Consider the following 26,820-nt stretch of genomic DNA (forward strand, 5'->3'; position numbering starts at 1 on the left):
AAAAATTATTGACACTAATTCAGTTCCAAACCTGTATCAATTTCTTTTATCCTTGAAACAATTAGAAAAATCACAAATAATGTCCTGGTTGCTGTTTTAAACTGGAACTTACATGTTTCATTAACACTATTCCCACTTACCAGGTTTGGACCTGTCATCGGAACCTTGAGGACCAAACAAACTTTGGTAGACTTTGATTGAAATATAAATGCAACATGGACCACAGGTCTCTAAACGAATCCAAAACAGGACATGATGTCACAACTGAATGCAAACATACCTGTTCTCTTCTTGCCATAGTTGCAATGTAAGCTGATAAAATATTACATGTTTGCACATACAACAAGCACATTTAACCCAGCATTGTTTTGGATGTTCACTAAATCCTGTCAAAAAATATACATCATAAAAGCTGCTTGTTTTTGTTTCGTAGCTTTAGACTCAGCCTGTACAGTGGAAACAGCCAACCAGGACCAAAGGTATTTTCTTTTTTTGGTCAGGACTTTTACACTAGCTCTTTTTAACTCTAGCTTGTTTAACATCTGACTTTGGTTTGTTTCATAATGCGAACGCTGTTTTCTGAACTCAGATCAGAGTTCACCCAAGGGTGGTCTGGGATATCATTCAGTGAATTGCAATATGATTCACTTCAGATGTAGTTAATCAAAGTGAGCTGCTATTGATGACATATGAACTGGTCATACAGTGTATTTATGTGTTTACTCTCTCGCATTTCTGAGAAGCATGATTTTGACATGCTTTTTGACTCAAGCAAAAATCAGCAGATATTTCCAGCAAATGCGTAAAACTTAAACTTGTTAGTCATGTTAGTCAGCCAGAGAGTGACACAAATCCAGAGCTATTAACTAATCTTGCTTTATCATCAAATATAGACTAAGTAATGGTAATAGTCTAGCAATGCACATAGCTTCTAAGCTTACCTTGTGAAAGGACGTTACAGTTTGTTGTGTCCTCATTCCTATATAAAGTAATCTTTTAATGGCAGGGTGTTTTAATGCGGCTGAGTTATTGATATGAGGTTAAATTAAGGTCTTTGATGACTGATACACGTTGGTTCTAAAAGTATCATGTCTAGGTCTATAAATGATTATTTAAATCAAAATATTTAAAATAGAATAAAAAGGTAAAAGTTAAGTAATGAAGCAGAATAGTGCGTTTCTTGGACAGATGTTACTACATAAACAGTGTATCCTTAAAGGAACAGTTCACCAAAAAAAATTCAGTTCTGCAGTTTTTTCAAAAGTTTTTCTTCTTTGTTCTTCTGAGCACAAACATACTATGGATGTCAATGGATACCGGCTTTCAACATTTTTCAAGAAACTCATAACGGTTTGGAACCTTTGTGGGTAAACAAATGATGAGTAAATCTTTATTTTTGGGTCAACTATCCTTTTAATAAAGTGACAAAAAAAGACATATTGAGTTAAGAGGATCCACTAGAACAGGGGTGTTCAAACTCGGTCCTGGAGGGCCGGTGTCCTGCTGAGTTTAGCTCCTACTTGCTTTAGAACACCTGCCTGGAAGTTTCTGGTATACCTAGTAGAGCTTGATTAGATGGTTCAGTCGTGTTTGATTAGGATTGGAGCTAAACTCTCCAGGACACCGGCCCTCCAGTACCGAGTTTGGACACCACTGCACTAGGCCATGCATGTTTGACTTTCATTTTTGTGTTAAACCTAAAAGAAAATATATTGAAGAATATTGGAAAGCAGTAGCTATTGACTTCCATTGTATTTTTGTTACTGTGGATGTCAATGGCTACAGGTTTCCAACATTCTTCAGAAAAACTTGTTTTGTGTTCAACAGGCAAAAATAAAAGTCAGTAGAACCACTTGAGCATGTGTAAATGGTAAACTATCCCTATAATATTATACTATACCCGTTATATTTGGTATTTTACTTTTGTACAGTAAGTTTGTAAGTTTGCACAGTTGTCAGACAGTGATTTGGTGGTTGTTTTGAACCAAACAGTAAAGTGTATGTCTGCAAAATACATTTACATGCCATTGTGGATATGAAAATGATGTATGTGTGTCTTTGATGTGGTGTGGGCTGAACATGGATGCTACACACCCCATCTCTCTCTCTCTCTCTCTCTCTCTCTCTCTCTCTCTCTCTCTCTCTCTCTCTCTCTCTCGCTGTGTAACCTGAGCTAGGGGACAAATTTAGCGGTGCTCAGTAAGCGGTCAGGGCCCGAGACAGATGGGACAGCAGGCCACTCTGCAGCCACTCTAACCGGCTCACCTCAGAGCACTCGGCAAAACAAGACAAAAGAAAAACAGGACGGAGAAAAGACCCAAAGCTCCTTGATGAAAGGAGCATCTTCTCTAATTTTCTGGGATAGAAAACTTCAGGAAAACTGGAACCTTCCGACAGGGATCAACACTTGCAGAAATTGACTTAAGGTAAACCTCTAGTTTACTTTTTATTTTATACTGTAATTGACTTTTTGCTTAGTGTGTGATTAGAAAATCCCATGTAAGTCATTTGATTCTACTTTTACAAACTGTATTTTTGCTCAAATACTAATTAGCCCAGATCTCAAATGGGAACTAATGATAATCTGCATTATTTATTTATATAATCACTTTGCCATTTCATTAAATTTCATCCAGCATCAGTACATTTACTAACAACTCAGATGAAGTTCATTCACCTTGCCTCAGAAATGGAAAATAAAGCATGACAGTCTCTGCTTTGACAATTGTTTGGCTTGTCACATTAATATTCCGCTATCTATAATTCATTGATCCACACTAAAGATGGCATAATTTCCACATGAATAATATAGAAGCAGCGCGTGTGTGCGTGCTTATATGTAAAAAAAGGACTCTTGGAGGGGAGGTGGTTGCTGCTGTGAAATGCAGCCCTTGAGGATTAAAAATAACAACAGCTGGCCTTCAGGACGCCATGGCGGGTAGAAAGTCACACTGTCACGTCTCTTCGTATATACACATGCCCACACACCTTTACATGCAACACCTGGTCTCTTAACATAAACATTGTGTGAACAAAGTCGGCTATAACAAAACCTGCAAAGACAGCACGTCAATTAATAGGCCATAAATAATAAATACACATGTACAAACAAGCATCTACTGTGGAAATGTAGTTCAAGTAAAGTTAGCAGGAACACATTAACGTGTTTCAGACATAAGCATGGAGTGTTCACACACACTAGCCAGTTCTTCTGCACGTAAGCAGAGATGTTGGTTGAAGGGCTTCACTTTGCTCAGTGTCTCTTATTAATGTTTCACCAACGTGCGGTATGTCCGACCAAACACTTTCCCTGAATTATTGCGGAGGATCTCCTCCACAAGTTATTGAGGATGCAATTACTCACTGTCAGATTCAAAGGTGTTTTGCTGTTAAACTCAAATCCACTGTAGGGTCATGAAAAAATATTTACATATGTGGATCAGTTGCTATAACTCTCTACTTGAAAGTGAAGTATAAAATATGTCCTACAGGTTTTCTCATTTTAAGTATACCTGTTGTTTGATATTCTGTCTATTAAGATCCAATTTCTGGTAAAGTGGCAACAAACAGTAGGTACTGTATATCCGTCATTATGATATATCTCACAATGTGTGCATTTAGGGAGGTCGGATCAAAAAGAAGTGTGTTGTAAAGTGGTAAATGTTATTATTTTTCAACATAAAAAAGTACTATAGTAATTATTGAAGTGTTTTTGTACTATACTTAAGTAAAGTGTATCATACTGTAGATTTTACCGCACTTTGTTAATGACTCAGCATATTGTACTATTAACTGAAGTGAACTGATATATAACTGTAATAAATACTGTTGTATATTTTAGCTTATACACTCTCAGAAATAAAGGTACAGGAGCTGTCACTGGGGCAGTACCTTTTCAAAAGTTACATACTTGTACCCAAATAGTCAACAGTGGTACCAAAAAAGTGCATATTAGTACCCAAATGTACCTAAAAAGTACCTTTGAGGTAGCATTATGGACCCTTCAGGTACAAATATGTACCTTTTGAAAAGCTACTGCCCCAGTGACAGCTCATGTTCCTTTATTTCTCAGAGTGTACTACAGCAATCTTTGGTTTCATTCATTCATTTTCTTTTTGGCTTAGTCCCCCTATCAATCAGGGGTCGTCACAGCGGACAGAACTGCCAACTTATCCATGTTTTAAGCAGCGGATGCCCTTCCAGCTGCAACCCAGCTGGAAACATCCATCCACACTCTTTCACACACATACACTACGGCCAATTTAGTTTATTCAATTAACCTATAGTGCATGTCTTTGGACTGTGGAAGAAACCGGAGCACCCAGGGTACCCAGAACACGCAAACTCCCCACAGAAATTCCAACTGACCCAGCCGGGACTCGAATCAGCGACCTTCTTGCTGAGGCAACAGTGCTACCCACTGCACCATGGTGTCGCCCTAATCTGTGATTTCTTATAGTATAATATATATATATAGTTATAGAAACCAATTACAGTATTGGGTAATTGGTGTATATCACTGAAGTTGTTGTATTACCACAGCAGGTATTACCACAACACATCAATTCAAGTACTTTACTATAGTATGGTGGTTCCTAGAACATTATAGTATTTATTATAAATTACTGTAGTATTTTTCTTTTATGTGGGTCTTCTTTTTTGTTTGTATTCACCCTATAGCTTTACTGAGTCTATACAGATAAACAAGCTTAACCAATGTTATTCAAATAATTTCAGTTTTAATATAAAAATGAATTTTATAAATGTGATGGCAAAGTTTAATTCTAAGCTACCATTACCTTTTTAAAGACACATCTCCTTTAAGTGCTACTTAATATTACTGTGAACATCAGGACAGTTTTCCCCCAGTATTCATACATTCATACACTATGGCCAATTTAGTTTACACAGTTGACCTACACCTATTTGGACTGCGGGGGAAAGTGAAGTACCTGGATGAAACCTACACAAATACGACGCATGAAAAATCCACACAGAAATGACACTTGGCCCAGCCGGGACTCGAACCAGCAAGCATCATGCTGTTAGGCAACAGTGCTAACCACAGAGCCACCGTGCCGCCCCAATACAAAATCTGTACTGCTTGTAAGCATTTATTTATGTATTTGCTTTATTTGCTCTATCATCCAAACTTGCTATATTATTGAATTAGCTTTATTCAATCCATCAGATAATTGAGATAAAAATGTACAATGCCAGGTGCTTTTCAGAAGTCACTGGAAATACAGGTATAGATTAATGTGGGGACAGTGAAGAGTAGATGACAGACGTGTGAATAAAAGAGAGAAACGGAGCATGCGTGTTAAATGGCACTCATGCCTTGTTGGGCCTCGTGACGAGTCTTTGTTAATGCCGGACAGCTGTGCTAAAATGATGCCAGCCTGAGTCATCATACGACAAATGTCTATGATCCATCTCTTGTGTGATTGTGTTTACACTAGTGTGTGTGCATGAGTGCATGTAACACAGAAAGAGGCAACATTTTTTCTCATTTCTTGTGTATTGCAGAATGCAGGACGGGAGCTGGAATGACACACTCCCCCTCTCTCTGCTGATGAATGAGGCGTGTCCTTCAGGGGGCGTGTCCTTGGAGGGGGATGGGGGCGTGGTTTCTGGGGCATCTCTGGATGGCGAGGTTTACATGGACTCAATGGCTGAGCTGGAGAGCGGGGATGGGGACTTTCCAGAACTTTCTGCTTTTCTGAGCCAGGATGAGATCAACCTCAGTTTGGATCTGGCTCGAGAGGCCATGAGCGACAAAGATGACCCAAATGACCCAGAACCCCCCGTTCCCACAGAACATCTACCCCTTTACTCAGAAACCAAAGACCATGCTCTCCCAGATTCAGCATCTCACTCAGTTGATTCCACATGTGGTAAAGTCGCACCCAATCAGAGCAGGCATAACCACCCCTGCGCTGCTTCTGAATCGCCTGAAAAGTTTGTCTGCCAAAAATCCATTGCACCAGTATATAAGCAGGACCGGCCCCGGCTGATCCACGGAGGTCTGGAGCTCAATGAACGAGCCGCATCGGCTACTGAGTTTTGCAGTCGAGCTGCTACTTTCATTGAGGAGCTCTCATCTATCTTTAAAGGCTCCGCACGTGTGGATCCACAAGGTGATGAAGACTCCTCCTCACCCGACAGTGGCTATTTGTCTCCAAAGAGTCACCGGCTGGCCATGCAGCAGACTCAGCCACCTTCATCCACCTCCTCTTCCTCTGAGCCCCAGCAGGAAGGTGTTCTGCAGGGCCAGGCTGATGTTGGGTCAGGTGAGCTTCAGGGTGGAGGGGTTAGTCTGGATGGTCCCCTGGCTCCTCCACACTTCACCCAGAAACTGAAGAGCCAGGAAGTGGCAGAGGGAAGCCCTATACGGCTGGAGTGCCGGGTGACCGGGAACCCTCTTCCTCTGGTCAGGTATGATAACCATGGTTTATGCTACTCGTGTGATGCTATCCCTTAGCAGTGGATTGTCCTGTGTTCTGAACATAAATAAATTTGTGGAATATCATTTATTGAAGCATTTTCTCATTAAGGGGGTTAATTCACCCAAAAATTTAAGTTATGATCTAAATTACTCGCCCTCCTGTTGTTTCAAAATCCAAACCCTTCAAGGGACTACATTACATTACATTAAAGGAACTACATTAGGGTCAGGGCTCGCAAAATTGTAAAATCCTTGGTAGCCCTCAGGCAGGCACTCTTCAGTTTTTGGTAGCTCGATATATAAATTTAAGTAGCCCAAATAAAAAATAGATTATTTATTCAATTAAAACAAAAACAAAATCATACATTTACAAAATATTTGTTCAGTTTATGCTGCTATAGACACGTTAAAGTGATTTTAAATATAACACATGCAATGACTTTAATTTTGAACTTAGCTCAGGCTATTTCTGTATTTGAATTTTTGTGTCAGTGCGATCTCTGTGTGAGTTATGAGTATTTGTGTGCTTCAGTGCCATGCATTGATTAAAATATGTGTTAATTAAGAGGTAATTGTTTATATTGTGGCTTTTATAAAGTAAAGAAGTGGATTTATAGCTGCCGTATTACTACTTACATAATTATCCAATTTTTGAGTGAATGTAAAGGTATTGAAATATATATATATATATATATATATATATATATATATATATATATATATATATATATATATATTTAGATATTTTATTTTTTTTTACTTCAACTAGCTCTTCAGACAGGTGGGGATAAATTTTGGTAGCCTGACTGGAAAAAGCAAAGCCCCAGGATGTCAGGCTACTGGATTTTGCGAGCCCTGGGGGGATAAATTAGTAACGTAACTTTCCTTTTTGGGTGAACTTCCATTTTCTGTTTTCCACAGACCTTTTAGTCTTCGTAAACGAGTTGTAAGCCAAAAAACTATTTGAAAATTGTGGAAAAAAGGCAAAGATACAAGATTGTGTACTTGTGTTCTAAAAGAATTGTGATATGGGGACTACAGCCCCCAGAACTGTTTGTTAGAAAACACGTCTGTTTCACCTGTCACAAAAAACACATAAAGAACCCTGGGATCAAATGTAGCCTTCGAGATACTTAAATCTGAAGGGCTGTTTTGAATTGGCTGGGTTTGCACACTTTGGTTTGGAATGACAATTCAATATGGCTGCCATGATTGTTCGCACTCCTAAGTGGAATTTGGAGGTGGATTTGCACTGTTCTGTAATTTTGCATTACTGATTTGTTGTCACAGTTCTGTGATTTGTGGAAATGTCTCTGCAGATTCTTGGGCTGTATTGTTTTTAATCAGTATTTCTGTTATTAGATTATTAAAAAACAAGTTGAGATGCGAGTTAAAGGTTTCAACATTCATCAAAAATCAACATTGTAGCTCACAGCAGGTCTGTCTTTAAAAGGCATATTTAAAATCAATTCTTCTCTTGCAGAAAAAGATTTTTGCTTCAGTCATGATGGAAATGACTCAGAAGGCTAATTTATGGTCATTTATCCTTTTAAAGTGTTTTCAGAATCCTTGTTTGCAGTTTAATTGTGTAATTCAAAGTTTCTTGAAGTCATGTTGACATTAATTAAACAGTCTAGCTCTACTACAATATACAGGCTAGCTCTACTACAATATACAGGCTAGCTCTACTACAATATACAGGCTAGCTCTACTACAATATACAGGCTAGCTCTACTACAATATACAGGCTAGCTCTACTACAAAACACATACGTTTTTGTTTAATTATTAAACTTATGAACGAGAGAATAAACTGTATTGTTTACTGCGTGAGTGAGATCACATTTTGGACTAGCAAAGCAGTTTGACCGTTTACTTTTGCTATGGTGCTTCAAGAATTTAATATTTTTCCTGCCAGTACTGGAAAGTTAACAAACAAACACATGCTATTTTTAGTGAGACCGTTGCAGGCCTTGCTGGTGCGACGCCAAAGCCAAACTCAGTCCTCCTACAAACAAATGACTCCTCAGCGTTAGGGAATCCCCTTACTATTAACTTTCAGAAGAGTCTTTACGTACAGTTTCTGTTGCTAATTTTTATAATTGTGGTGGTTGACGTAGTTTCATTCACATGTTGAAAAGCTAAATTGATAATAACACTACTTGTATAACCTTATCAAAGACTCAATTCTCTGTAAATAACTTCAGATATCATCTTAGATCAGATTGATAATTTTGTTCCTCAATTTGGGTGTTACAAGTACCAAAATTCATCAATATTGGGATCTGAACACAGAGCAAAATCATATAATCAATTCATCAAGCGTTTATATATGTGTACAGATGCTTCAGAGTTATTCTTGATGGTGCAACTGCCACTTGATAGTGACTGGGCAAAGAGTCCAGTCAGATGCTATGTGGAAATTAGTGATGGCAAACAGGTCCCAAAATGTTTGTGTGTGTGTGTGTGTGTGTGGTCCCATTGCCCATCTTAAGAATCATGTTGGTACAGCTGCTTGAACGTTGGCTCTTTCTGTCCTGTTGTTGTTGATCTCAGTGTGTCTTGCAAAGCAGCAATGAGGTTTGTGAACTCCAGCTTGTTACTTTCCAGCTCTATTGTTAATCTGCAAGCCCTATCCCCTCATTAAAATTAAAACTGTAACTCAACTCCTTCCCTGAGTGGTTTTAAAAGGTCATTTTCCTCAGAGCTATAATCCTCCACTCCACTGATAAGACTGCGGAAATATTCTTAGAGCAAGCGGTCACTATCAGTCAGTTGGTTTCTCGAGATCTGTTGGTGTTACTGACATGTAAGGCTGTTATTGTTGTGTTTCCAATCCCAATGGATAATCAGCAGTGGAAATTAATGGACACATTCCTTGTGGAGAGAGAACAGCAGCTGATTGGCATTTAGATATACATATTTATGTTGGGATGTTTATGTATACACACTAGGGCTGCACAATATATTATTTCAGTATTGATATCGCAATGTACAAATCTGCAATAGTCACATCGCAGGATGTCAAGCAATTCTAACCATTTGGTTAAACCAAAATATGTTTAACAGAGCAAGGAAATGTTCACAGTTTGTCTGATAATATTTTTTCTTCTGGAAAAAGTCTTATTTGTTTTATTTCAGCTAGAATACATTTTTTAAAAACCATTTTAAGGTCAATATTATTAGCCCCTTTAAGCTATATTTTTTCAATAGTCTACAGAACAAACCATCTTTATACAATAACTTGCCTAATTACCCTAACCTGCCTAGTTAACCAAATTAACCTAGTTAAGCCTTTAAATGTCACTTTAAGCTGTATAGAAGTGTCTTGAAAAATATCTAGTAAATTATTATTTGCTGTCATCAAAATCACACCAGTCAATTCAAAATTCCGAATTCTTTCCAAATAGTCATTATTTACTCATTTTCCTTCGGCTTAGTCCTTTATTTATCAGGGTCGCCACAGCGGAATGAACCGACAACTTATCCAGCATATGTTTTATGCAGCGGATGCTCTTCCGGCTGCAAACCAGTACTGGGAAACACACATACACTCTCACATTCAATTCAATTCAATTCAATTCACCTTTATTTGTATAGCGCTTATACAATGTAGATTGTGTCAAAGCAGCTTCATATTAAAGGTCATAGTAAATAGGAACAGTGTAGTTCAGTTTGTAGTGTTTAAATTCAGTTCAGTTTAGCTCAGTTCAGTGTGGTTTAATAATCACTACTGAGAGTCCAAATACTGAAGAGCAAATCCAACGATGCGCAGCTCTATAGATCCCGAACCATGCAAGCTAGTGGCGACAGTGGAGAGGGAAAAAAAACGTCACTAATTGGCGAAAGTGAAGAAAAGAAACCTTGAGAGAAACCAGGCTCAGTTGGGCACGACCATTTTAATTTCTCCGCTGGCCAAACGTCTTGTGCAGAGCTGCAGTCTCAGTGGCACACAATTTAGTTTATTCAGTTTACTTATAGCTAGGCCCATACGGAATCTGCGTGTGCAGAAATCTGCAGGTTTCCGCAGATTTTTAGCCCATCATTGAGTCTATTTATTTTCTTGTTTAAATGTGTGTGAATTTATATTGATTCAGTTTTTAAATAAATTTTAGTAATATGATTGACTAATATGAAAATATAAATATGATTTATTTACTATACAGTTTGTAAAGTAAAATTTCTGTCTTTTAGTAGAGATATTATATGGGAGACTTGATTTGTTTACCAAATAAGTGGATCTAATTTGATTTGCATTATAAACATTAAATACCCAGTAAAAAGGTTTTATTTTTTATTTTATATATTGAGATTTTAGTTACGATACTCCCAAAATCATTCCACATAAATCCGCAGATTTTTAACAAAATTCTGTGCAGAAATAGTACAAATGTCTGCAGATTCTGTCCGGCCCTACTTAATGCGCATGTCTTTGGACTGTGGGGGAAACCGGAGCACCTGGAGGAAACCCACGCAAACATGGGGAGAACATGCAAACTCCACACAAAAGTTCCAACTGGTCTAGCTGGGACTTGAACCAGCGACCTTCTTGCTGTGAGGCCACAGTGCTAACCACTGAGCCACCGTGCTGTCCAAATAGTCATTATGTGAAATTACTATATTTTATACTAGATTTTTCAATATTGTGCAGCTATAATATAAAAATCAGTTTTTATTTTCATGTTTATTTATTAATGATACAATTATTTTATATTGGCATGTGACATTATATCGCTTTCCATAAAATTTGCCATATCAACATCGATTAAACTGTGCATGTCTATACATTTTAAATAGAAATGTTCAAAACTGCAGCCTTAACAGTAAAACACTGTTTGTCGATTGTCATTATTAACATATTATTAATATATTATATAAAATATATTATATATTTTTATATTTTTAGTTATTTGTTTCTACTTTTGAGTTTTAAGTTTTTGTTTACAGGTTGGGAAGTCACAATGTACAACGTACTTTGCACAGTATTTTCACACCGCCTCTAAATAGAAACACAGTCTAAATATAAAATAAAGTGATTTCAAGTTACTACATTCTGTTTTATTTATAGGTGCCATGTCTTTTTATTGAAACTGGAATATTATATTCATAAATTATATAATTGTGTGGTAAATAATAACTAAACATCACAAAATTTCAAAGCATGGTATAAACTAGAGTTTAATATAAAGCGGTACTATAAAATAGAAATGTAAAAGTAGCCTAAATCATTAAATTCAGTCCGATTTACAAAAGACAAAGTTCTGTTTACAGTATATGCCTAAACAATTGCACAAGGGCAAAAATAAGTTTTCAAGCAGGAAAAATATAAAGGTCTAATACAGTTTTATCATTTCTCCTTAGGATTAGATTAAAATATGTCCTGGATTAGATTAGAATATGTCCTGTTTAGCTAAATCCATTATTTATTTTTAGTCTGGGAATAAAATAATGACTATCAGAAAAAAAATTATCTGACGACATATTAATATAGTCTATTTAAGAATCAGAGTGCAGCACCAAAATATTAATAAATTTATTATCACTATACTTCAAACCACTGTTACATAAATATATCAGTTACACAGAATGCAATGAACAATGAGAGTAACAATGAAACATTATTTAAAACATTTTATTTTTGTATTTTCACACACATGTTATTTGAAAGATTAAAGTATGCAGTGTTTTTGCATTTAATATGCTTTCCATGTGTATGAAACCAGAGTTGTAAATTTATTTAACGCAGACATAGGTAATAGGTGAGAGGTTCATTTTAATTGGCTTCAAATGATTCAATGCAAAAGATTAAGTTAAAAGATTTTTTGTTTATTCATTAAGATTAGTTTCTTGAATAGGTTTACAGTGCATTTTTACAGTATTATTGAGCCGTATTCAGAGGCACTGTCAGTGCTGAAAGCTGTTAATTTGGTTCTCATTATACATTGTTGACATGTAACATGAAGTCTTTCTGGTGAAGAGCATGCAGTACTTCACCAGCTTGACCAGTTCTAACCAGAATAGACCAGTCTGGATCAGCATTGAAATATCTCAGCCTGCCCTTACAATTAGTTTTTACAGAAATGATGTGAACTCAATAAAGTTAAATAGCAGTAACTTAATGAGATATTTCACCCAAAAATGAAAAACAAATTCTAATCATTTACTTGCACTTAAGTGCTTCTAAACTTTTATGAGTTTCGTTCTTCTGTTGAACACAAAGGAAGATATTCTGAAGAATGTTGGAGAAAAAGCAGTCATCGATGTCCGTGATAGGGACAAAAAAGAAAACATGTAAGTCAATGTCTTTTTTCTGCTCCTTACACTGAAAAAAAGTGTTGCATGCAAAACTGTTGCAAACAATTTATTTGTGTTGAATTTAAACAAACAAATTAAATTTAATAATGTTCAACTTAATTTGTTTGTTTAAATTCAGCCCAAATAAATTGTTTACAACCACTTAACGTAAAAAATTGAGTAAATCCAAGGAATCATCTTTGAATAATTTTTTTCAGTTCATATGTTTAACAGAACACTCATTTTTTGCTGCTTGTTCAAACTTATTTAAAATGAGCTCAAACAACACAATTCTTGAGATTTTTTAAGACACCCTAATTGTTTTATGTTTAATCCACTTAAATTTGTTAAGTTGACTTCGATTTAAATCGATTTGCACCCCAGCAACAGGAGGTTTATTATTGAGCTTTACAGGGGCGACAGTAAAAGGGAATTTCTGCCCACATGGGATTACATAATGAAAGGGAACAGAAACACACTTGGACTCCATGGATGTGGTGGTTGCACACTGGAAATGCAAAGCCTCATCCTTCTCTGTCTGCCACTGCAACCGGGCCTCGTCCCGTCAATATAAATAGTCCTTCAGCCGGCATGGAGGAGCCAGGCTCAGGAATGCTATCCATGCCATGACTTGACACTTTCCACATGGATTTACTTTCTTCACCTTTCTGCACCTTCTTAGGAAATATGTAGATCTGTGGAAAGAGAGAGAGAGAGAAAGAGAGAGAGAGAGTGAGAGAGAGAGAGGGAGAGAGAGAGGGAGAGAGAGAGGGAGAGAGAGAGGGAGAGAGCAAAGAGAATCGCTCTAGAGGTAGATACAATATGTGTGACCTGCTGTTGATTGGAAATGGACTGACGGTTGGATTCTTAGCCTCTAGATGGGAGTGTTGCATCTCGGGTTTGAGTTAGATTGTGCAAGAGCAGTTTATTTTAAAGAAACTTGCACCTCAGAGGAGAGAGACGAGGTATTTATACTGTAGTGATTACATGCAGGTGTTACGTTACCCTGTGTTATATTTATTGAGACATGCGTCTCGTAGTTTGCATGGACAGGCCAAAGGTAAATAAGTAGCTTGATGTTTTCTACAGTATAGAAACGAGATGAAATCAGCTGGAAAATACAAACATCTCAGCTCACATGCAATATAAACTAGAAGTACCAATTTTTTGTGGGTTTAATTTATCATAGTTTTAGTTAATTTAGTTTAGCTGTGTTTATATTGTTGTTTTGACATTGTTCAGTTTTAGACAATTTTTTCTCCTAATCAGTATTTTTAAATCATTTTCCAGTAATAATATTTAAAGAGCTTTAAAATAAATATCAGTTTACTTGATGAACTGAAAAAGTTTTGTTTCTTTGTGAAGAAGGAGAAGAAATCTGTTTGAAAACGTCAGCTCACATCCAATATAAATAAAAATAAGTAAATAATTTTATAATTTTTTTTTTTTCTGTCCACTTTTGTTTTGTGGGTTTAGTTTATCATAGTTTAATATCAGTTAGTTTAGTTTAGCTTTTTGATGTTGTTGTGACATTGTCTAGAAAATAAAAAACATTTAATGACAAAAATCTTTCTTCTTATCAGTATTTCTTTATCGTTTTACGTTAATAATACGTAAAGAGCTTTAAAACCAATATCAGTTTACTTGACAAACTGAAAAACATCCATTTTTTTGTTCATCCAAGTTTTGTTTTGGAAGTTTTTGTCCTTGAAACTTGTTTTTATAGGGAATTGAAACTTCCGTTTGGGGTCAGTTTTTAAAAAAAATTTAATTATTCTGTTATTCAAAGCGAATTTCATTCATTCATTTTCTTTTCGGCTTAGTCCCTTTATTTATCTGGGGTCGCCACAGCGGAATGAACCACCAACTTATCCAGCATTTGTTTTATGCAGCGGATGCCCTTCCAGCTGCAACCCATCACTGGGAAACACATACACACTTATTCACACACACATACACTACAGACAATTTAGCCTACCCAATTCACCTGTACCACATGTCTTTGGACTGTGGGGGAAACCGGAGCACCCGGAGGAAACCTACGTGAACGCAGGGAGAACATGCAAACTCCACACAGAAACTGACCCAGCCGAGGCTCGACCTTCTTGCTGTGAGGCTACAGCACTACCTATTGCGCCATTGCATCACCCAAAGTGAAATTTATCAAATGTAAAAAAGAAAAGGCAAAATTGTTAAATATTTATTAAAAATTTATATTACTACTTTCTTATTGTATGTTGTTTCAAATGAAATTATTATTCCAGTCATTATTGGTTTGATTACTATCACATTAATAATAATAATAATGATAATAATAATTATAATTAATAACAACAACAACAACAATAACAATTAATATTAGAGTAATTTCTGAAGGATCATGTGACTCTGAAGACTGGAGTAATGAAGCTGAAAATTCATCATTAAAATCACTGGAATAAATTATTAAATTAAATTATAATCTACTTTTGAACAGTTATTTTATAGTGCAATAACATTTCACAATTTTACAATTTGTACTGTATTTTTGATCAAATAAATGCAGCTTTTGAATGAGCAGGAGAAGCTTATTTTAAAACATTTAAAAATCCTACCGACCCCAAACTTTTGTCTGTGAGTGCATATTCTCATGCATGCCAACAATCTTTTTCTTAATTACTACTCTGCAACAAAATTGAGCAGTGATTAACAATATTTTTACTGTCAATTAGGAGTTGGAAAAAAACTATTTAGCGTCTTGACCTCAGTGATCACTCAAAAAAAAATTCTTTACACACATTGTGAAAAACTTTAGATTGTGACAGAATAAGCAGTGTGTCTCTAGTCTCCATGATCTTAAAAGGAAGACAGTTGTTTTTATATAAACAAAGTTCCAAAGTATCTATTGCAGCTAATGTAGGAACCAGACAGATGCATATTGTTCATTTGAAGGGCATGTGACAATGAATCAGTCTAAATACAGTACATTCAATCTACAGTATAACTGCAGACTGTCTAACACAAACCAGATTAATAAACAAATAAAGGGTTTAGTAAAGAAAAAGACTCAACATACCATTTCAAGTTCTGTCATTTTTCTGAACTTATTAGTTAGTGATATTGCTGGATGGACATCACATTTTATAGGCATTATTTATTCATAACCTGATGATCGTCTAGTGATTTCTGGCTCACAGTCATGGGTGTGAAGACTTTCTCACGCACCCTTTTGAAATCAAATCTTGTGTGACGAAAGAGCGCCAGTTTTCTTTTGCGTCTACTGAACTTGTAAATGACATCATCATCATGTGTCAGCTTCAGTTTGAGTACATCAGAGTTGACTGACATCATGTGGAGTCAGTGATGTAATGTGTCTTTACTTAAGTGGTTTACATTAAACACTTATCTGTCATTGTGCAACTGTCACAAATCTCTGTCATTTGCATTGTGTTTTTGGACTCCTTGTGTGTGTGTGTTTTTTTTTCTGGACTCTTTTCATACTCTGGGGGTGCTCTGTACAACACCTCTTTTGTGTCTACACTCAAAAAATGACTTTTGCCGCTTGTTCAAACTAATTATTTAAAATGAGTTGAAACATCGGAATTTTTCAGGTTTTTTTGGAACAACTTAATTGTTTTATGTTGTGAAGTAGCCGGGCTTCTTTCAGCACTGGTTCACACACACACTCATACGCCCTGTCATCTTGCACGCATCCAGTCATTCATTCCATATTTCCATCTTCCCTCAGGTTAACATTGAGCATACATTTACACACACCTTTGTGTTCGTGTTTTCCACTTAAATTTGTAAAAACGATTAAGTAAACTTAATCAGTTTGTGTTGTGACAACATAAAGAAATTGTGTGGAACCCAACATTTTTTACAGTGTACTGTATGTTACTGCTGTCAGTTGTCAGTTAAATTGTTTCTACCCCTTGTTACCTTGTTAGCCCTTGTGCATTTAAGCCTCTTTGTTTTAGCTGTTGGCTTTTGGATGTGAATTTGTTCCCTGTTTATTGCTCCTGTTTCCATATGTCCTGGTTTTACACCTGGACTTGTGTTTATTTGTGTTTGTGGTTCTTGTCTGGATTTCTGAACTATCAAAGCTGCATTTGGACCCTTTTCTCTCCTCACTTTGGCTGCATCTCTGTGACAGCAACATTTGCACTGGATTCCATCCGTAAGCATTCATCCTTATGCCCTATAATCCCTTCTAAGGGTCCTGCTGAAGTGATTAGAGTATAGAAATGAGCCCTTCTGAATCAAATCAAGCATGTACCACTAAACAACTTCCCTGCACAAAGGATCATGGCCTGAAGTATCTATCAGTTGAATCCTTTAAAAACATTCATTTTACAGGGCCCTTTGAAGTGGCCAGTTTTGAGCACTTCCATTTGGAAAGACACTTCAACATGGCGGCCATGATTGTTTTTTTCTTCTAAGAGCCTTTTAAAGGGCCGTATATCCAGTTTGGAATGCACCGAAAGACATGCCCTATGATGCTTTGTGTGAATAATGGGAGTAACTTCCATTAAACTATAATCAATCAGTAAAGTGTTGGAAAAAGCTGGATACAACGAGGTGTCATTATTCCCACAGTTCATTTATCAATAAAGTCAAGTTATTAGAATTAACAAATTACTTTCAGCAGACCAAGAATAAGCCCAAAAATCTGAAACAAGTTCTTTTTCTACAGCTATTACAGATGTGTTGAATATTACTGTTCTGTAGGGGAAACAAAGAGAAAAATAATCTAAAGGAACAAAGCACAATGATTTAATTCAATTCAATTCGTGTTTATTTCTATAGCGCTTTTACAATGTAAATTGTGTCAAAGCCGCTTAACATAGACATTCTAGTAGAGTTCAGAGTTTAGAATTGAAATTCAGTTCAGTGTGGTTTAAATTTCACTGCTGAAAGTTCAAACACTGGAGAGCAAATCCATCGATCCACAGCTCCACAAGTCCCAAACTAAGCAAACCAGTAGTGAGGAAAAAAACTTCACCAACTGATAAAGTGAAGGAAAAAAATCTAGAGAGAAACCAGGCTCAGTTGGGCACAACCTTTTTTTCTTCTGGCCAAACTTCCTGGCCCACAGGATCAATGCGAAGACTCGTCTGTCACTGTGCTCTTACAGGAATCAGTCTCATGCTCTCCACTCCTCCATGACCACCACAGCATCATCTCAGGATACGGCCTGGTCCAGGATTATGGATACCTTGGCATCATTTCTTAACTGGTCTTGGAACGCATCAAAGTGCTGCATAATCTCTGGAGGCTTCGGGATGAGTATCCCCAGGTGGAAATAAAGAAAATAGCTCTGGCGCAGATGTACTAGTGACACTTATGCTGTTTTAAAGTGTGTGTGAAATCTGAATTTACAATATTTGTTTTGCTACTGCATATTGCATATATCTTTAGGTGAATCCTTTAGTCAAAGTCTGTCCGTTTGCTTCTGTGTTTGGAGTTGCAGTCCTTCACTTTTGACATCAGTTTGACGGCTTCAGCCATAATATTCTTAACCACGGCCATCTTATTGTTACTGTTTGCTGAGAGACTGATGTGCAAAAGAAAGCTCCGTGCCCTGCTCAATATTTAGTTTCAGTTGGAAGTACATCAACATACTTAAAACTACTTTAAAATACCAAGCAAACTTATTTTCATGATGGATGAAAAGAAAACACAAAAACAAAAATCTTACTCAGTTAGGGTAGGGTTTAACATTGATTTATGTTGAATGGAAGTTTCCTATATCAGAAATGCAGCCCATAATTAAGTAAACATAGTCACCTTCAAAAAAGGTAGAAACAATACAATAAAGACTTAATCTGACAATTTCCTTCAGAAAACTCTTGATTTATCTTCTGTTAAACTAGAGTTTAAGTGGAATCAGCCTGCATTGGAAGTCATTTAGGTTAGCTGCTCGCTCCACTTGTCTTTTAGTGATCCATCCTGACCTCGGGATAGTGACCGGATGACTTCATCTCTGGTGGTGAGGAGTCTATCTTCCTTGTTCTCTTTCTCTGATTTAAACCATTAATCCCAATTATTTGCATGTGTGGAGAGGCAAGGCGTTGGATAAACATTGGGTTTGGCAGTGAGGTAAATAGTGGCCAGGCTGATCGAGGTGCCTCTATAGATTTATGCTTTAATATGGCAAGCAGTCTTAACATTTAATCTTTAAAACATACTTGTATTTATTTCAGTGACACTGCATTTTTTAGCTATACTAATATATTTTATATTATGTAGACTACTAGTTCTTATCCGTTAGCCTCTTACCCATATACAACGCCATTATGAGATACTCACATGTAAACAATAGCATGGACTGTATTCTACTACTGAATATGTTATCTTCTGCTTTTTATGCTGCCTAAACCATGCATGTGTAAGCTGCTAAATCATACAGAGAAGTACTTATTAGTAGTAACAGGTGAAATATAAAAAACTAAATTAATTTAATGGGCTTTCTTCTGATCAATTTGTTATAACTTTTGTCAGTCTTTAACTCTGGTCTGACCAATTAGTACAGGCCAAAACATGACAGTTATTGATCATTTTCAACAGCAGTAATATGCAAAGTATCATTCAATTCTCTATTCTCATTCAACTGTTTACTTTCTGCTCTCCAAAATGGCCAACTGATGATACATCATGAAAATACTCTGTTACTCATTCTTATAGCAGTATTATTTTAACCAAACTCCACATTAGTCCTTCAGGCCATTCCTAAAATTCATTCATTTATTCATTTTCTTTTCGGCTTAGTCTCTTTATTAATCTGGGGTCGCCACAGCAGAATGAAGCGTCAACTTATCCAGCATATGTTTTTTATACAGCGGATGCCCTTCCAGCCACAACCCATCACTGGGAAACATCCATACACACTCATTCACACACTCATACACTACGGTCAATTTTAGCCTACCCAATTCACCTGCACCTTTGGACTTGTGGGGGAAACCGGAGCACCCGGAGGAAACCCACATGAACACAGGCAGAACATGCAAACTCCACACAGAAATGCCAACTGACCCTTCTTGCTGTGAGGCGAACATGCTACCCACTGCGCCACCGTGTTGCCCTCATTTATAAGGATACGATGAGTAAAAAATCACTTGTGACTAGTAAGTGTTATAATTTAGCCTACCCAATTCACCTATACCTCATGATATTTTTGACTGGTGGGAGAAACCAGGAAACCCACGCACCTGGAGGAAACCCACGTGAACACGGGGAGACTATGCCCTATTACATCCAGACCAACCCGGGCCAGTCCTCCTGCACCCTGGCTCTCTGATGTTCTCCGTGAGCATCGCTCAAAACTTCGGGCTGCTGAGAGAATTTGGCGAAAAACTAAAAATCCTGAACAGCTCATAACATACCAAACTCTTCTCTCTTCTTTCTCGACTGAGGTTACTTCTGCAAAGCAGACATACTTCCGTCAGAAAGTCAACAGTGCCACCAATCCTCGCTTACTTTTTAAAACATTTTCCTCCCTCCTCTATCCTCCTCCTCCACCCGCATCCTCCACACTCACTACTGATGACTTTGCTACATTCTTTTGCACCAAAACTGCAAAAATCAGTGCTCAATTTGCTGCACCTACAACAAACACGCAAGATACACCACCAACACCACACACACTCACCTCTTTTTCCCAGCTCTCTGAGTCTGAGGTGTCCAATCTCGTGCTATCAAGCCATGCAACCACCTGTCCGCTTGATCCCATTCCCTCTCATATCTTGCAAGCTATTTCTCCTGCAGTCATACCAACACTGACTCACATAATTAACACATCTCTTGACTCTGGTCTATTCCCTACTTCATTTAAGCAGGCTAGGGTAACCCCACTGCTAAAGAAACCCAACCTGGATCAAACGCTACTTGAAAACTACCGACCGGTATCCCTGCTTCCATTCATGGCCAAGATTTTGGAGAAAGTAGTGTTCAATCAAGTCCTAGACTTTCTTACTCAAAACAACCTCATGGACAACAAGCAATCTGGCTTTAAGAAAGGCCACTCAACTGAGACTGCCCTGCTCTCAGTCGTGGAGGATCTCAGACTGGCTAAAGCAGACTCTAAATCATCTGTCCTCATCTTGCTGGATTTATCAGCTGCTTTTGACACTGTAAACCACCAGATCCTGCTATCTACGCTTGAGTCACTGGGCGTCGCAGGCACTGTTTTTCAATGGTTCAGTTCCTACCTCTCGGACAGGTCATTCAGGGTGTCGTGGAGGGGAGAAGTGTCCAACCTACAGCATCTAAACACTGGGGTACCTCAGGGCTCTGTTCTTGGGCCACTTCTCTTCTCTATCTACACGGCATCTTTAGGAACAGTCATCCAGAAACATGGTTTTTCCTACCACTGCTATGCTGATGACACCCAGCTATACCTCTCTTTTCACCCTGACGATCCCTCGGTTCCAGCTCGCATTTCAGCCTGCCTGTCAGACATTTCACACTGGATGAAAGATCATCATCTCCAGCTTAACCTCACGAAAACGGAAATGCTTGAAGTTTCTGCCAACCCGACTCTTCACCATAACTTTTCAATCCAGATGGACGGAGCAACCATCACTGCATCCAAAATGGTAAAAAGCCTTGGAGTAACAATTGATGACCAACTGAACTTCTCTGACCACATTTCTAGAACTGCTCGATCTTGCAGATTCGCACTCTACAACATCAGAAAGGTCCGACCCTTCCTATCTGAACATACAGCTCAACTCATTGTTCAAGCTCTTGTTCTCTCCAAACTGGACTATTGCAACTCTCTGCTAGCCGGGCTACCAGCTAGTTCTATCAAACCTCTTCAGCTGCTTCAGAACGCAGCAGCACGAGTGGTCTATGATGAACCCAAAAGAGCACATGTCACTCCGCTACTCACCCGTTTGCACTGGCTGCCAGTTGCTGCCCGCATCAAATTCAAAGCTCTGATGTTTGCTTACAAAGTGACCGTTAGCTTGGCTCCTTCATATCTGCTCTCACTTCTGCAGATATATGTGCCCTCCAGAAACTTGCGTTCTGTGAATGAACGTCGCCTCGTGGTTCCATCCCAAAGAGGGAAGAAATCACTTTCCCGAACTCTCACATTCAATCTGCCCAGTTGGTGGAATGAACTCCCTAACTACATCAGAACAGCAGAGTCACTTGCTGTCTTCAAGAAACGACTAAAAACGCAACTGTTTAGTCTCCACTTTCCTTCCTAATCTTCATCTGCCTCTCTGGCTATACCACTAATGGTGCCCTCTCTCTCTCTCCAAAAAAAAAAATAAAATAAAATAAAAAAAATAAAATTTTTACTAATGCTTTGCTTCTTAGACTTTACACACCTGAAACTTGTCTATAGCACTTATTCACTGTTGCTCTTATAGATGTGTAAATTGCTTCCTTGTCCTCATTTGTAAGTCGCTTTGGATAAAAGCGTCTGTTAAATGACTAAATGTAAATGTAAATGTAAACATGCCAACTCCACAAAGTAAAGCCAACTGACCCAGCCGGGGCTCGAACCAGTGACCTTCTTGCTGTGAGGCGAACGTGCTACCCACTGTGCCACCGTGCCGCCTAGATTCGAATTGTTGCTAGTAATAATTGCAAAAGATATTAGTCTAAATAATTACTAGTAGCCAATAAAATCTAGTAAATAGGTAGATAAAATAATAAAAATAAATTATTAATTAAATTATTAAATAAGACATAAATACTATTAGTGACCAGTGTCAAGTAGGCTAATGAACTCTTATATAATGAATAAATACTAGTATCCCTTAAAAGGTAATAGTAGCTACAGAATAAGCACTAGTAGCCCATGAATTAGTGCAAGTATTAAAAAAAGTGTGTATTAGTAACATGAAAAGTGATATGAGTATGTTTTATAGATTAAATATTAAAATGGCTTGCCATATAAAGAATGAAATCCAGAGAGCTCTCAGAGTGCAGCATATGTAGTTGTTTATGTGTGTGTGTGTGTGCAGGTTAGACTCTGCATAGGTGTCATGAAGCTTTTATCTTCACACGCAGACATTTAGGTGATTCCTGCCTTTGTTTGCGTGGATGTGGATGTGAATGACCTCCACAGAACTTCACATCTGTTCCTCAGTATTGTCTTTAGGGCAGTCCAATCATTTGAGATGTTGCACAATCACTTTGGTATTTATCGTCATATTAAGAATTTTTCATTTTCAGCCCATTCTCCATTCTACTCATTTAATTGGTCACAATGTCCTGCTGGGAAGATTACTCTTCACGGGTGGACATATAGGTTCATGTTAATGTGATTAATGATGATTTTTATAGATACTGCACAGTGGGCGTTAGTAGTAGTAGTTTTAGGTAAATTATCAAAAACAAGCTAAGTTTAGCTTAATATAATCAAATGCATCCTCATAATGTAGCCCGATTTGTCATGAATATGCTAAACGTGAAAAATACTGAACATACTGTAAGGGTAATTTATAGTGGGTCATTGAGGTGTTGGGATATTTTGTATTAAATTGGGCCCAAATCTGGCTCAAGTTAGTGTAAAAAAAATAATAAAATCAAGGATCCTATGCTTATAACTGGTCCAAAGATGTTGTAACCAGGGATGTGACACTGACAACAGAGGTGCGGATCCAAATGTAGGTTTATGAGCGAGGTCAGGTAAGCAATGGGCAATCAACACTGGGGGCAAACAGATGTATACGGGCAATCCAGAGTTGTAGTCAAATACACAGGTAGAAGGCAGGCAGCAGACAGGGATAAACAGATAAACTAGGCGAGGATCAAAACAAGGCAAAGCAAGACAAAGGAAACGCGTTGTAATGTCACTATACAGCTAACAAGACTCAGCAACAGCGAGTGTTTCTGTGCTGTTTAAATAGTCCATGTAATCAGTCCGAGCAGCTTCAGCTGTGTGTGTTTGCAATCACTGGTGACTTGGAGCAGGTGTGTGTGTGTTGCATGACTGAATATGTAGTCCATAATACGGTGGATTTGTAGATCATGTGAATGTAAGTGATTTACCAGCGATCTCTGGTTGTTAGATTGCTGGTGATCGTGACAGATAAACGCAACAACAAATACACTTAATGCACAAATACACTTCATTAAACATGTACACATAACTGCAGGTTAACTATGTTTACATATAATAACTTAAACTGTTAAAAGCGATTAGTTAATAGTTTGAGTCAAGTCTTTTGACTTGAACTGAATTGAATAAACTTAACCAACCAAAGGGCAACAAGGTGGCTCAGTGGTTAGCACTGTTGCCTCACAGCTAGAAGGTCGCTGGTTCAAATCCCGACTGGTCCAGTTAGCATTTCTGTGCGTTTGCATGTTCTCCCCATGTTCGTGTGGGTTTCCTCCAGGTGCTCCGGTTTCCCCCACAGTCCAAAGATATGCGCTATGGGTGAATTGTATAAACTAAACTGGCCATAGTGTATGAGTGTGAATGAGTGTGTATGGATGTTTCCCAGTACTGGGTTGCAGCTGGAAGGGCATCCGCTGTGTAAAACATATGCTGGATAAGTTGGCAATTCATTCTGCGGTGGTGACCCTGATAAATAAGGAACTAAGCCGAAGGAAAATGAACGAATGAATACCCAATCCAAAAAAAAACTGATTGACATTCAGCAACCTCTTTCATTGGTGAATCTCTCATAGTCTCATTTGGTCCTGGTGTATCTGATTCGTAACACACACAGTTCTAATATTAATTAATTGTGCTATTTTTATGCACAACAAACAACTGTAAAGTAATGAAGTCATCAAGTACATGAAGGCAACTTGTCACAACACTCATGAAATTAATATAAAAAATGCTTTTTGTTTGATTAATATTAACCATAATGACTTTTATGTTATGAGATATCCAAAAAAGGGACCACTTGTCTTTGAGCATATGAGTGTGTGTACATTATAGACAGTTGAAGTCAGAATTATTAGCCCCCCCCCCCCTTTTTTTTTTTTTTAATTATTAGCCCCCTTGTTTTTTTCCCAATTTCTGTGTAACGGAGAGGTTTTCTCAACAAATAATTCTAATTATAATAGTTTAAATAACTCATTTCTAATAACTGATTTATTTTATCTTTGCCATTACAGCACAACATATTTTACTAGATGTTTTTCAAGACACTATTATTATCCGACATACTGTGAACATTTCCTTGCTCTGTTAAACACCATTTGGGAAATATTTAAAAAAGAAAAAAATTAAAAGGGGGCTAATAATTCTGATTTCAACTGTATGTAGATTGTATCTTAAAGAGAGTTTGTAAAATAACTAAAGACAGGAAATAACGAACACAATTAGACACACAAACACAAACAAACAGAGAAGTGGACATTGTTCTCATTATAGTAAAAGTGATTGGAAACAAAGTGTTGTGGAAGTTATTTTCACCCATGGGAGCAGCTTCACTATGAGTGTGTGAGTATTCATTACTGCTCTGGTTAATGGCTCTTTCGCATTTTAGCACTTGTTCCCCTTGGGCATGTTCTTTGATGAGGTTGCCAGATCTTAGCAGGAGATCCTCCCTCGCACTTCCAAAAAATGCCCCTTGCAGTCGAACTCAATAACAAGCTTGTGTTTCTGTGCCAGCATTTCCTTCTTCAGCCTATCCTTGTGTGAAAGAGAAAAATTATGAATGAATATGAAGCTCTACAACTCTTTGTGTGTTTTGACTGTTCATTGAAATAATAACAAGGGTCTGAAAACTATTAAGCTTTTAGTTGTTTTGTTTTTCGCTATTATATGCTTACAGTAGAGGTTTTCTTTGAGCACTGAATGTTTGGATTGTTTGGTGTCAGTAAGATTTTTTCTTGTGTTTTTAAAGTGTTCTGTGTTCAACTAGGATATAAGACAAACAATTTTTCCAATATTTCCCAAGTGATGTTTAACTGAGCTTGGAAAATGTTCCCAGTATTTTATTTTTTTTATTTTATTTTATTTTATTTTATTTTATTTTATTTTATTTTATTTTATTTTATTTTATTTTATTTTATTTTATTTTATTTTATTTTATTTTATTTTATTTTATTTTATTTTATTTTCAGCTTAGTCCCTTTATTAATCAGGGGTCATCACAGAGGAATGAACCGCCAACCAATCCAGCATCGGACGCAGCGGATACCCTATTTTTTATTTTATTTAATTTTATTTATTTATTTTGTTTTGTTTATTGATTAATTCATGTATTTTAATTTTTTTTTATTTTATTTAGTTATTTAATTTGTTTATTTATTTACTTTTTTATTTATTTTTATTTATTTATTTTATGTAATTTTATTTTATTTATTTATTTAATTTATTTATTTATTTTATTTTTTTATTTGTATTTTTTGTTTATTTGTTAATAATATATATATTTTTTTATTTAACATTTTTCTTCTCTTTTAGTTTGGCTTGAGGGGAATATAAATGTATTTATATCTTTATCAAATATATATCTCAAGATCAAAATAATTTTTAGCCATCTTAAAAAAGTTTTTTTTTCTTTGCTTTGTTTTAAGACATGTTTATCTGACAAATCTGAATTTTCAGCATTACTCCACGGTTGAATCTTCAAAAAATCCTTCTTAAATGCTAAATTCAATGCTAAAAGAGTTGTGCAGGATTGTGTAAACTATGCCAATATTCTTTAACGAATAAAAAAATACTTGAATAATATGAATGATGAATAATAAATGATACAAGTACAATGAAACAAATTACAAACGTATACTGTTATTAAACCTTAAACACTTGGTGCTCTCTATTGTTTCCTCAATGTTTATCGGATGGAACAACATAGCGATGCATTATTGGTGTGATTGTTTATACGAAATGTCCAGACGTAGTCAGCCACAGCTGGAAACTTCCTCAAAAGGAAGCACATCAGAGCATACCTGAGGTGAAGAAACAGTGATGCATGCTCTGTTATACACGGAGCAAGAGACATTCACTCAAGCCAACAGAGAGATGCAGGCGAGGAACAAGACCAGCACAAGAGTTGTATAAGGATGTTTTTTCACTGTGCCAACATTCTTGGAATGAACCGCAAGAGGACTTGTCATGCAAATAGAGCATTTTCTGACTAAAGCTGGAATTTAAGAGAGGCCGAAAATGAG

General features: G+C 36.9%; 1 protein-coding gene across 6 annotated transcripts in view; it reads left to right on the top strand.

Annotated features, from left to right (window-relative positions):
• Positions 1–2,206: 2,206 nt before the first annotated feature.
• The window catches only part of palld (palladin, cytoskeletal associated protein), a 163,100-nt gene continuing 138,486 nt past the window's right edge, over positions 2,207–26,820 (top strand). For all 6 annotated transcript variants that reach the window (XM_056480584.1, XM_056480586.1, XM_056480588.1 and 3 more), the window contains exons 1-2: positions 2,207–2,426; positions 5,530–6,438. In XM_056480584.1, coding sequence (XP_056336559.1) covers positions 5,531–6,438 — 908 coding nt within the window. In that variant the 5' untranslated portion in view covers positions 2,207–2,426; position 5,530. The remainder of the gene's footprint in view (positions 2,427–5,529; positions 6,439–26,820) is intronic.

This window comes from Danio aesculapii, chromosome 20 (assembly GCF_903798145.1).
Source record: "Danio aesculapii chromosome 20, fDanAes4.1, whole genome shotgun sequence".
Taxonomy (NCBI): domain Eukaryota; kingdom Metazoa; phylum Chordata; class Actinopteri; order Cypriniformes; family Danionidae; genus Danio; species Danio aesculapii.